This window comes from Acomys russatus, chromosome X (assembly GCF_903995435.1).
Source record: "Acomys russatus chromosome X, mAcoRus1.1, whole genome shotgun sequence".
Lineage (NCBI taxonomy): Eukaryota > Metazoa > Chordata > Mammalia > Rodentia > Muridae > Acomys > Acomys russatus.
Genome location: NC_067169.1, coordinates 17,757,526 through 17,771,638, shown reverse-complemented (window position 1 = coordinate 17,771,638; position 14,113 = coordinate 17,757,526). Strand labels below are relative to the sequence as shown.

At 37.0% G+C, this 14,113-nt stretch overlaps 1 protein-coding gene across 2 annotated transcripts in view; it reads left to right on the top strand.

The window, feature by feature from the left end:
- Xk (X-linked Kx blood group antigen, Kell and VPS13A binding protein) overlaps positions 1-13,039 on the top strand; it is a 35,729-nt gene extending 22,690 nt beyond the window's left edge. For both annotated transcript variants that reach the window (XM_051142277.1, XM_051142276.1), the window contains exon 3: positions 10,977-13,039. In XM_051142277.1, coding sequence (XP_050998234.1) covers positions 10,977-11,809 — 833 coding nt within the window. In that variant the 3' untranslated portion in view covers positions 11,810-13,039. The remainder of the gene's footprint in view (positions 1-10,976) is intronic.
- Positions 13,040-14,113: the final 1,074 nt, after the last annotated feature.

The following is a 14,113-nucleotide window of genomic DNA, read 5'->3' as shown; positions in this document are numbered from 1 at the left end:
GGGGGTATCTTGTGAGCTATCCTTGTCGTGATTTCAGTATTTATCACTCTACTGGATTTATGAATGTACTGTAGAGGCAATATATACCTGAGTAGTATATACGCTACTCTTGTCAATCATTGAACTTTGTCACACTCTTAGCTCTTGAATCATGTAAAAATAGGACACAGTTTGATGACTTCCGTTCCCCTCTATGACATTATCATTTCTCTTTCATTTGTGTGACTTTCTTGGCATCAGGTTCTTTTAGATCAAAAGGGAAAATGATTGTTTTTCTCATTTACCTCCTTAAAAGTTTAGGAAATTGTTTTGGTCTCCAAAAACACTGACAAAAACAACCTAAGGGAGAAGGGGTTTATTCTGACTCACAGTTCAAGTGTATAATCCTTCATGATAGGGAAGTCAAGACAGCAACAACTTGAAGCAACTGTCACAGTATAACCAGTCAAGTAATATGCTACAGTTATGTTCCCTTTCTCTATTTATATAGTCCTGCCTCTTAGCCAGGGAATGGTGCTGCTCACAGTCTACGAATCTTCCCACATCAATTGACATAATTAAGACAATCTCCCCAACCCCAGACATGGCCACCCAATTCTAGATTCTGCAGTGTGACAGTTAACACAAACCATCTTAAAGCGTAAGGTAGATAACTGATTATAAAAAATGACTGAAATACTTTAAATGCTTGTTTTACATTTTCTCTTCCTATTTACCCTAGTTTTCTTTGTTTCTTTCCCCTGTGTGTTTTTTTTCTTTTTCCTTTTTTTCTGGCCTGAAGAGTCTCAGGATTGAATTGCTACTAAAATATATAGGAGATTATTGAGAAAGCTAGGTTGCCAAGATGCATGGGACTTGGCATTTGGATAGTTGGGAGTTGTAGAGACCTAGACACAGAAAGTAGAAGGTTTGCATTCTTGCTTAGAAGTTTCTTCTTGCTCTGGTGCAACAGTAATGGTAAATTCAGGAGGCATGCTTGAATGTGAAGCAGCCTCTCCTTTAGAATATCAGCTGTTACTTTGCTAAAAATCCTTTGACTCTAAGATCAATAGCTTAGTTTGCAATGGCCAGTTTTTCTACCAGATAGTAGTGCTGCATTGGGTTAGGATCACTATTCTCATGTAGGAACTTTAGTTTGAGAGAAAAAAAACCCATAATAACACACTTCTCCTACATTACTCCAAGCATCATTTTAATGCCTAGAGCACATGTTTTATAATCCCTGGCTTGATAATGAGTACATATATATGTTTTATATATATACATTACACATATATATTGATTTTTCTTAAAAGATGCCTTGAATGTACATTTTTTTCACTTCTCAGTCTTTTCTGTTTTCTGCAGTCACTCTGTGCTAAGTGGGAAAATGAAAAGTTGACTAATGGCTAGATATTCACAAATAAATAAGATGAACACATACAGAAAGAGTTAAACTGACTCACACAGCAGTGCAGTTTTGCAATGCTGAGAATGGAATACAGGGTAGCCGTCATATAGATGTTTTAGTGGGGATAGTAGTCATCAGTGTTAGTAGCCTTTTCTCATTAAGGCTGGTTCTTCTGTTAATCATTATATGGGAGACTAAGAAAGAAGATTTAAAGAGTCAATCCTTATATTTACATATATAAGTATGTGTTACTGTTTACTATATATTGAAAGCTATCTCTGACATCTCTAATTGTACTACAAGTGACCTACGAATTATTTTGGACTCATTGAGGAGAATAGAATTGAATCTTCTCTAGGAAAAAGAATATGAAACATCAGTTCAACACATCTTACACCAGGGTTAGTTCAAAGACACATGGTGTTCATTATGTTATAGGAAATTAAGACAGTAAGTTTATGCCATTAGGGTCTCTGAGAATTAGTTTCCTTTGGGTTATACTTCCAGACATGGAGCGACTGGTACTATCTACTTCTATAGATATTTTCTGTGTCATATTGTGCATGTAGATCAGGATCCAAATATTAACATATATAGAGGGAATGATTCTGTGTATACATCTATACATGGATGATGGACTAGTACATGAGAAGATTAATATTGTTTCACCTATGATGTTCATTGGTTTAATAATAAATCAATGTTACTAACTTACTCAATAAATAATCATTGGATACCTACAGATACTTTGGACATTATATTTAAGATGTGATTGCCAACCTATGGCATTATTGGGAAAATTACATTCCACTATGCCCAGTTTCCCAATTTACATCATAGGCGCATGCCCTTGAATGAGATATTGGATCCTTGATCCCTTCCTGTCTCTTTGCTTTCTGCCATGAGGAAAGTTGACCCTTTCACCACATTTTCCCAGCTGTGGTGTACTACCTTGCCACCGACTCCAGAATAAACCTTTTTATTTTTTACAGTTGATTGTTTCAGGTGCCTTCTTATAACCATTACATCAGTGAATAATACAAGATCTTTGCTTTTGTCCACCAATAGTCTATAAGGTGTATCATTTAACATATCTCTTTTTATCTAAAAATAGAGTCTTGGTACAATGATAAAATAAGAGCTAATTGAAGGCTGTGGCTATTGAAGTTTTCAGTTACACAGAACAATGCATTTGAAAATGGAGAAGGGTAAAGAGAAATATGGGCACTGAGATGATTAGTAGAGGTTAGAATGTCTGTCTTGTTAGCAAAGATGGAAAATGCAGTAGCTTATTTTAGCTCCAATAGGTCCAAATGGCCATAGCTGGTTGTTTATAAAGTTCACTGTCCACGGGACATTGCATTTATGAGGGTTTGCTATGCCTTGATCTAGCTGTAAGTATGCAGCTGAATGGAGAACCTCTGCATTGCATTCGGAATGGTTGTGAGACAGGATATTAGAGGGTCCCGGACAGGAGTGTGGGAACTTCCTTCTTCATTTGACTATCAAAGCCAAAGAGTTTTCTTGTCCAGTTCAACTCACTGATGCTGCTTCTCTCTGCCTGAGACAGGACGATAAGGAAGGAGGGAGACAAGTTGGTAGGACAGATAGAGGAGTGTGCCCCTGCCCTACTTCTTTCTGGGCATTGCTTGTATCCTGAGAGCTGATTCCTAGAAATGAGCTTAGTGAAGTAAGGCTTATCCGTTTTATGGGCATGGGCAGTATAGTTGCAAAAAGGTCTCTGGATATGGATTACTCATATACTAGAAAAACAGGTAGAAATGTGGGCTCAGTGGAAACAAGTGTGATCAACTTGACAAGAGTCAGGAAAGGTTCTCTACTCCCAGTGGGACTCGGGGTAGTTGTAAGGATAACAGACTCTTTCTTGTCTCTCATTGATGATAGAGACTTAAGAGGAGAAACTGAGAAATAGACCCAGTTATGTTTATTTAGGGAGGAAAGTTTACTGGTTCAGACCAAACTCCTAGAACAAGACTGCTGAAGTTTCAAGCACTGTTCACTGAGTTGAGCAGTGTGAGGGAGGTTATAGCAGTGGTAGAATTAAGTGATTACCGCCTGTAAAATTCTTAACAATATAAATCTTTGGCATGAAACAAGTACAATAGTTTTGAGCACAAAAAGACGAGGAGGAGGCAGTCTTATGGAAGTCCTTAGGCAAGAAATTGAAGTGTGTCTGGCCAGGAAAAGGGCAAAAAGAGGCAGGATCTCCAGGGAATGTAGAGTGTACAGCTATGCTGACATCATGTGGGTTGTAACTGATGGGCCAAAATATTTGTTCTGGCAGTCTGACAACTCAATAAAATAAAAGTTTGTATTTCTGGAAAAAAAAAAACACTCTTCAATTTCTGAGTAAACATATGTTAAAGTAATTTATATTCAAGAACAAAAAATGATAAAAGTAATATCTTTGTCACTAAGACTTGAATATTTTGACTGGCTAGGATATCTACTGGTATATCTGTAAAACAAGTTTTGCTGCAGTAATGTTTTTTAGGGGGGGCTTGTTTGTTTCTTTGTTTTGAGACAGGGTTTCTCTGTGTAGCCTTGATTGTCCAGGACTCATTCTGTAGACCAGGCTGGCCTCAAACTCACAGCGATCCACCTACCTCTGCCTCCCAAGTGCTGGGATTAAAGGTGTGTGACACCATGCCCGGCTTTGCTGCAGTAATGTAATGTGACCTTGCTACTGTGTTTATTTTCTATTTGGCATGTGCCAGGATAGAGGCCTCAGGAAATGCCTCTGCAGCAGCTTTATAATGGCAATGAGAATAGTTTTTTTGTCTTTAAAATTTCAGTTTAGTAAATGTTTAGTGTTATGCATACATATGAGAGTTATCATGCAGTATTTGTCTTTCGGAGTCTGCATTACTTTGTTTAGCACAACGATGACCAGTCCCATCCCCTTTTCTGCAAATGCTATGGTTTTATTCTTCTTTGTGCAATTTAGTGACTGTGATAGTTCTGTTTTGTAATGACAGATGAATTTGATTTCATTTTCACATATAGTTGCTATTGTGATCTCTCTCCCCACTCCTCTGTGAAGTGACTTTAGTCTTTTACACCTTTTAAAATTTGGATTTTATGGCTGATCTGATGCTTTTACAGAAGGCCCAAATTTGGGTCCCAGCACCCACATAGCAGCTCACAACCATTTATAACTCCAGTGAAGGAGATCCAATGTCCTCTTCCGGCCTCTGCGGCACCAGGCATTTATACACACACACACACACACACACACACACACACACACACACACACGGAGAGAGGGAGGGAGGGAGAGAGAGAGAGAGAGAGAGAGAGAGAGAGAGAGAGAGAGAGAGAGAGAGAGAGAGAGAGAGAGAGAGAGAGAGCGCTACAGTTAATTAAGGCATACTGAGATAGAAATATTCTTCCCCAGAGGTGAGCATACCAATTTTATCCAATACCAAATGGTCAGCTCTGAAAACATACATACAAGTAACACTATGGGGAGGTGCACGCGGACACAAGCGCACGTGTGTGTGTGTGTGTGTGTGTGTGTGTGTGTGTGTGTGTGTGTACAAATACTACATTATATGTACTCCATACATACATACACACACATACATATATACGCATGTAATAAATATTAATGAAAAAAGAGGCCATGAATTTGAAAGAGAGTAATGAAGGGTATATGGGAATGTTTGGAGGGAGAAAAGGGAAGGGGGAAATGATGTAATCACTATACAATCTCAAAAATAAAGGAAATAATATTTCTAAATTGGTTGTATTTATCCTTCTGGTCCTGTTCATACAGGGTTTTCCTGTGGGTCATTATCTGTGAGCCTGAAATACTATCTCTTTCACAACAAATCTGCTGGTGACGCAGTCCCTCTCCTTGTTTTCTTTTTCTTCTTCTCATAAGGTATCATTCTCTTCATCTTTGGACATGAATGTCTGTGTGAGAAGTGATTTGCTTGTCACTTTGACTTTATCATTCTTTTCTGTTCTCATTTTATTTTCATTATTTCTGTTGAGATGGGCCATGTTTTATTTTATTTCTGACTGCTTTTCTTTTTAGATTTCTTGTTCAACCATTTTAACATAATATGCATATTTTTGTGTTTATTCTATTGTATTTCCTGAGCCTGATTTGGTATTTTAGCAAGTTAGGAAATTTTTAGCTTTTACTGATTCAAATATTACCCTTCTTTCTCCTTTTTCTCTTCCCACTTCCTACCCCTCTCTCTTTCCTGTCCTTTCTCCTTTATTTTACATAGTCATTGATTTTTTTCATTTGAATACTTAGCTCTAACTTTCCTTCTAATTACCATAAATTGTATATAAAAATAGAAATATATATAAATTATATAATCTACCTATTGGTTACTTTTATTACAATTTATTTTTATGTAGATTGTATATGTGTGCCATAGTGCATGTGTGGAAGTCAGAAGAGAACTTGGATGACTCATTTCTGTCCTCCCACCACACAGGCTCCATGGATCTAGTTGGGGCCTTTATCCACTAAGTCGCATTGCCAGCCCATGATTCCTTAAGTTTAAGTATATTCTTCAGTTCTAAAATTTCCATTTGAGTTTATAAAATAGCCTCTAGCATCTGATAAAATCACATTTTACCATATAATTTCACAGACATATTGTAGTTTTATGTTGTATTATATAATTCTAAATGTACATCTCTTCTAGGTTTGTGTTTTATCCGTGATACTTGGATATAGGTACTTTTCGACTTTGTTATTGACAGGTCATGTTAGATTTAACTTACTCTAGATCTGTATATACAGAAGTAGAGATGGTTGGAAGCTCTGGATAAGTTATTTTACTTTGTTCAGGTCAAGGCCTTGAACTATAGCAAACCTGGGTAAATTAAAACTTCAGTCAATTAAAATCTATCCTTCAGTTTTTATGAGGGCTCAGTCTATTTTTCAGTCATATTTGCTCCTAATGTCCTTTATGCTGCTGCCAAAAGCCTTGTGATATCTAGCAGGGCCATTTCGAGGCAGAATGTCAATATTTACTCACACACTCAACAGGTTTGAGAGACTGCTAAAAGTTTTGTTCCAAGTTTCAATCTCTTATCATCCACTTTCATTTGAGTAAATATTTTGTGGGGGAAAAAGCAGCTTCAAGTTTTTCCTTAGGGATCTTTCTTCTTTCTAATATCTTAAACCCCAGAAATATTCATTGCTTTGGTCAGTTTCTGATGCATTTGAACACATGACCCATTAGTTGTACTTGGCAGGAATATTGGAGTAAAACATTTATCTGCTTTTTGCTGTCATGAAAATCCTTTCTTGTTTTTGGTTTTATTCCCCTTTCATTTATATAAGTACTAACTAACAGGTATGTATAAATATCAGGTTTTATTCTCTAATTTATCAGTCTATACAGATCTGACAAGATAAAAATTTATGAATTTGACCCATAGTTCAGAAACAAAAACAACCAAAGAAAATATACAAATGTCTAGTTAGCACATAAAAATACCCTTAAGATATCAGGGAATGAAAATAAAAATCTCAAGAAAACCTTCACATTCTCTAGAAGGGTTAAAATCAAAATTTAGATAATAAGCAATGTTAGTGAGAAGATAAAGAAATTGGAATCTTTATACTCTGTTGTGATATAAAATACTGTAACTGCTTTGGAAAATGGGCTGGCAGTTCTGAAAAAAAAATACATATAAAATTACTATGCCATCCAATAACTCTACTTCTATACAGTGTGTATGGAAAGAATTGTACATAATTATTCAAAGCAGCACTATTTACAGTAGCTTTAGATTGGAAACAACTCATGTTTCTCAGCCATAGAAAGGAATGAAGAGTTGATACATGCTATTACGTGGATGAACTTTGAAACCATTAACTAAGAAAAAAAAAAAGTCCTTCAGTGTCAACATATTATATTATTCCATTAATATGAAATTCCAGAATAAAGAAATATATAAAAACAGAAAACAGATTGATTGTTGCTTAAAGCTGGCAGAGAATTGGTCCATGATAGGAGAACTAAAGAATAATTTGCAATACAACCATGAGGAATGTTGGCAAACGTTTGAACAAGATGATGATGATGATGATGATGATGATGATGATGACGACGATGATGATGATGATCTACCCTCTTGTTTTCAACCATGGCTTCCTCAGTTTGCTCAGGGCCTCAGGGTCAGTCTGGGGAATAAATTAGAGTAACACTGGACTCTAGAATAAGTATTCAAAGCTAACACCAAAATGCAGGTGGTGGACTCCAGCAAGAACAGTAATCAGTTAACCGGCCAGGAAACCACAACACTACCAAGATATTTCAGACTTGTTTTAGCCCTTGACTGGGCCCCATATCCTGAAGCAACCCTTACTTGGCTTCTTTAATTACTCTCAAGGTCAGAAAAGACTACCTTGCTCCCAAATATTCCTGTGTAATAGGCTTCTCATTTACTTCAAATAGCATCTTTAGATTACTGGTCTTAAAGCTCAACTATCTTTTCCAATATGAATTCGAATTCTCTGGAAATGCTGCAGAAAGGTACAACTTTTTAACTTAAGGAAATACATGGAGGCAGTTGGATTCACATAAGAAGTCCATAACCCCATAAATAACCATATGGTAAAGGGGGTTGAGAGTTCTTATTGTTTTCTCCAACTATTTCCTTCGGACTGTTGAAGCTCAAGGATACCATCAGCAGTGAAAAGAGATGATTTGTATTATGTGCAATTAGTTATTCATTTATTATGCTCACATAGATTTGTTGCCTTTTTGTACGAGCAACTGTTCTAGGTGTTGGTGATAAAAGTCTGTATGAAAGAGTAGCTACCTTGATGCAATTGCATTCTAATAGCAAAGAAAGTAACCCACACAAGTCAGGTAGTTGAGATAAAGGTAGCTGTGAATACTCAATAAATAGTTATTTGAGCTTGGGAAAGTCTTAGAAGCATTTAGCACACCTAGACATGTGTAGTAGAATGATGGCTGAAGAAGGCATCACTGAGAAGATGATAGCAAGAATAAACAAGGAAAACCATGCATGGTGGCATATTCCTGTAATCCCAGCATTAGGGATGTAGAGATAGTAGAACCAGAAATTTGGTGTTATCCATGACTATATAACCTGTTCAAAACCAGCTGGGACTACATGAGACACCACATCCTCCGGAGAGAGAGAGAACACGTTAGACAGACATAGGTGAAGACACAATGAGCCAGACAATGAGAAGAAGCTAGCCAATTAGAACAGATTGCTAGAGATAGTTTGAGGCCAAGCAGAGCTATTCAGTCAGAATATGAGAGAAGCCAGATTGAATCAGTCAGCTGGGAGAGCAGTTGAAGCCAGAACAGCGGGGTTCAACCAGCTGGTCAGAGTTCAGAAAGAACTAGAAAGGGTGAGCTTATTCAGCAGTAAGTCTCAGAGACTGAAAGCATTCTATCTAGATGTAGGTTAGATTGTACAGAGATTAAAAGCTTCCAGGCCTAGGCCTAGGCCTAGGATAGCAGACAGAGGCATCAAGCCTCCAGGATGACAATTGAATCAGGCGAATAAAAGTTACTTTTACAAAAGGGGGTAACCTCCTTTCATCTGCTTATCTCTGTTCCCATTTCTCTTCATTTTCCTTTCCCTCTATTCGCCACTTCTATTCCTTTTTATTACAGAAATCTCCCAAAACATTTTTCTGTTTTTTTGAATGAAGGATACTTTTTAGATACAACTGACACACATTAGGAAGGTTGAGAGCCACTGCCTGAGGGCATTACCATTCTTGCTCTAATTTTTATATTTTACAATAGTTGTATTGTTGAAGCATCTGATTTAAAGATAATTTCTTTGCATTTTCAAAGTTCTGTGCTTGATTACTTAGAGCCAAGTGGGTAATAATTGTATACTTCTGTTGCTCTAGAAAAGGATATTATTTGGAAATAATTGACCTTACAATTGATTCTAGAAATTATTCGGACTCTTATGTTGTTTAATGCAATATATCTTCAAGTCAAAGTATCATAAATATAACATTACAAATATATGTGTATGATTGTATAATTTATATTTTCACTATGCATGACTAGTATTTTTGCATATAAAGTATTTTTGTAGTGGAAAACTATAAATACTGAAAGAAAAGGCTTCAATACTAGGTCCTTAGGATGTGAGCATCTATAATTACACATATAAACACTACCACGCAAATATTCTGCAGTGCAGCATTCACTGAATTAGCGTCTCAAGAAAGAACTCAGTCCAGCTACTTCCTAGTCTGCTCTGGTGTTTGTAGCTTTTAGATGTTATTAGTAGATGCCAGCCTCCCTTGGACAAATTTAAAACCAAGGCAGATGAGTCTTTAGGTTCATCAAGTATATGCTTCTCCACTCCACTTGAGTGGAAAGACATACTCATTTGTCATTTTAAATTATTTTTATGTGTATCATGATGCGTATATGTAGGTCAGAGGACAACTTGGCCAAAGCTGGTTCACTCCTAGTATGTGGGTCCCAAACTCATGTTGTCAGACTTAGTGGTACACGTCGTTACCTACTGAGGACTCTTGTGACCTTCCTTTTTGTATCATTTAGATATAGATAGTTTTAGAACATGTATGGACATACATGGATGTACATTTTAAGAGGCAAGCATGGATAAAGCTACTGTACTTAAGGTGGTATAATATTGGCAAAACCGACTACTAGATCAGTTGAACAAAATATATTATTCAGAAATAGATCCATTTAGAGTCAGCATTATTTGGTCTTCAACAAAAGAGCAAAGACTACACAATTGGAAAAGAATGTTTGCAACAACTGGTGCATATCCCCCTATGGAATAACTGTAACATGTGACTAAACACAAAGCTTTCACTCATTATAAAGATGAACTCAAAGTAGATAAGAAACCTAAATGTATAGTACAAAATAGTATGAATGCTGTATGGGAGAATCTCAAGGGTTTAAGATTTGGTGATGGCTTTGTATGTGTAACATCACAAAAAAAATAAAAAGAAAAGAAAAGAAAAAGGAAAAACTGAAGAAATGCTAGACACAGTCTTGGTTCTGCAGAACCTGATAGACCAACCGACAAGACAAAACAAACTATGTGAAGGACTCATCTATTCCTGTTGACCAAGATTGGCATCAGGAACGAGTTTCAGTCTGAGTTACCTCTGAAGCAGACCCTGAGAGGATTTGAAAGGATTGGAACGAAAGGGGATGAGATGGGTCATTATAAGACAAAAATCACAGTAGGAGACTAGAAGTTAAAGCCTCGGAGTAAACACTGGAACACATCTCTCAGGCCTATTCTGCATAACAAATGAGGAAACTAGCTCTTACTGTTGCTAGAATTGGGTTATCAAAGGGTTCACCCATGGCTCTTCATTCCCTGATGCTTCAGCCTGCCAGGAATGTATGTATAGCAGCCTTCTGTAATTCTGGAAAAAGTCTTCAAGTAGTCTCAGATACCACCAGGTGGAAGTTAGCCTGCACAGGTAATACAGAGGAGTCCAAGGCCTGTGGGAGGGAGATGACAGAGCATTGGCCAAAGGATTCCTGGCAGAGGTTGAGATTTGACAATGCTCTTTCTCTTCTCTCTTCAGGCGTCATCATGACCTTGTCCCTGTTGTCCATTGTGTATGGAGCCTTACGTTGCAACATCTTAGCCATCAAAATCAAGTATGATGAGTATGAGGTCAAAGTCAAGCCCCTGGCCTATATCTGTATCTTCCTCTGGAGAAGCTTTGAGATCGCCACACGGGTCATCGTCCTGGTCCTCTTTACCTCTGTCCTGAAAATCTGGGTGTTGGTAATCATACTTGTCAACTTCTTCAGCTTCTTCTTCTACCCCTGGATCCTTTTCTGGTGCAGCGGCTCCCCATTCCCTGAGAACATAGAGAAGGCCCTAAGTAGGGTGGGTACCACCATCGTGCTCTGTTTCCTCACTTTCCTCTATGCTGGCATCAACATGTTCTGCTGGTCAGCTGTACAGCTGGAAATTGACAATCCTGACCTCATCAGCAAGTCTCAGAATTGGTACCGGCTGCTGATCTACTACATGGTGCGATTCATCGAGAATGCTGTCCTCCTGCTCCTGTGGTATTTTTTCAAAACTGACATATACATGTATGTGTGTGCGCCTTTGTTGATTCTGCAGCTGCTCATTGCATACTGCACCGGCATTCTTTTCATGCTTGTGTTCTATCAGTTCTTCCATCCTTGCAAAAGGCTCTTCTCTTCCAGCGTTTCTGAAAGCTTTATGTCATGTCTCAGGTGTGTCTGCTTGTCCTGCTTAAGGGGAAAGCCCACCAAGACAGTAACAAAGACAGATACAGACTTTAAGTCAAGCACAGAGCAAGATGTAACACCTTCTACCAGTAAAATGAGTCCTGAGCCCACTGAGATGTGGAGTGCTGTTGATCTGTGCTCTGCTTAATGGAACCTGAGGCTTCTTACAAGGCGGGGATATTGTGTTCTGGGTTAATAACTATTCTTCAGGCAAGTGATGAGCCCTGCACAGGGATAAGGCAGGAAGTTATCTGTCAACTCCCTGTGCGCTGCTGCTGTTTATAAAACTCTTGGATTTGAAGCAGCTTTGGGAGCACTTAGTGAAACCTACTGACCTTGCTGGTCTTTTCATTGATTGACACAATATCCCTGAAATTCCAGTTGAGCTGGTCATCCTCATCAAGTATAATGAAGAAAAATGCTTGTTCTCTAGTTTCCTAGACTGTTGTCTCAGTAGCCCGATGCTTTGCGACTACTGAATATAGCTTTATACAGAAGTCACCATGATAGCCACAATAGGCTACTAGGGATTTTACAGCTTCATTTCAGTCATAGCTTTCAGGGAGAGCTGTTTAGTCTGTTTTATTAGTTTGTTCCATTTTTCACCTCATTAAGACTTTTTGTACATAACCAACTGTAGTCTCTCTGGCATGTAATCTGCAATTGGTTTCAAAGGCCTGGATTTGGGGACTTTATTCCCTAGGATCTATTGGTACAGTTATTTAAGAAAGCTATGTTTCATTCTACATATTGAAGACATTAGGGGCTAGGATGGACTGGGATAATTGTTTGAACATCAAAATGATGGAAGCTTATACAAATAACAGTATCCTATAGTTCTGGGAAAATTCTCGTAGAATATTCTCAGACTAATCTTTTAAGAAAGAATTAATATTCTTCATTTCTATCCCCTGCTTCCTTGCCTGTCAGGAAAGTTTTCAGCAAGACTCACATCAGTTTATGTGCTGTTGTTTCCAGAAAGCCCTAGAGAAAGCTCTTCGCCAATGCAAGTGTATAGGATGCTTTAGTTTTCATTTTTTAAGAAAAATAAGTGCTTTCCTCATTACCACTCCCTAGTTAGGAAGTTTGACTTCTGAAACCTTTTAAGTTATAGAAAATAATGAAATGATCAGAAGGTTTTGTTCTTCATGAAATGTATTTTGACTTGACATAATTATAAATTAACTTTCATAAGATTTTCAGTGTTGTCCTCAACACCATTTCATCTTCTGTATAATTTCTCTTTAATCTGGAACTATTTATTTTCATTTAAAGGGGTTAGGTAGAATTTTGTCAATAGTCTGACAAAAATGCCTATATCAGTGCTATTATTTCTACAACTAAAATTTGGATAATGAAATGTCTAGAAGCAGGTGACCATAAACTTCATACCAATTTAAAATGAGAATTATAATAAAATTTAAGAAAATTTCAAAGGTACCTCTATTTGTGATTCTAAAGTGTTGAATAGACATCTACTTTTCTGACTACATAAATTCATAAAACACGTTTATCTCACCATCATATGTCTAATAATTGCTTTTTAACTCTTTTGGTATCAAATTGATGAGTAATTTCATAAACTGATAAAAATTAAATTTGGTAAATAAATTTTACTATACTAGAAGATTCTTAAAATCGTAAATATTCTTTGACATATCATTCACACTGTTAAAATTTATACTATTTTGTATGCATAGACATCAGTAAGGTTCTAAACTACAGAATGTCCTTTTTATTTTCATGAGGTCTTTTTCTTAATTTATAATTCTCCTGGTTTTTCAGTATTTGTGGTTTAAATCTATGAGAATGTGCAGGCAGTACATCCCTTTTGACTATTTTTAACGTATAGAAATGAAACTGAAGGTTGTCTCTGTTCTCTGTTGACCCACGCACTACTTTTCCTGTTTTTAATAGACCTAGACATAGCTAGCAGACATCATCAAAATTATACTCTATATTATAGACATTTCCTTGTGCTTTTCATGTTCAGAGGTACAAAACTATAATACAGGGAAAATGTCTTTGAAAATACATAACAACTACAGGTAAAAGAAAGTTAAGAGGTTAAAATACTCCTGTTTTGGTTATTTCATAATTTAAGAAGTTCAAAATGATTAAAAGAGTAGGAAGACCATTCCTAAGCCATCCCAAAATGTTCTTCTCTATCAAATCATTTCATTATGTTTACAGAAGCAGATGCTTTCCGTTTTTAATGTGAAGTACATCCTTTTCTTGAAGTTTTGCAGGGCCTTGGGAGTGAGACTAGAGTCAACTACCTGTCACTTCCTAGGCCGGCTCAGAAGTAGACAAGGGTGAAGACCCTTGTATTTTTCCATCCTTGGTTTGGAAACATGACTCAAAAATATTTTTAAGCTCTTAATTTTCAAATATATTGTAAGCCATTTTACTTTAGACAGTTGATAAGCATCTTGAATGACCTCAAACCAAA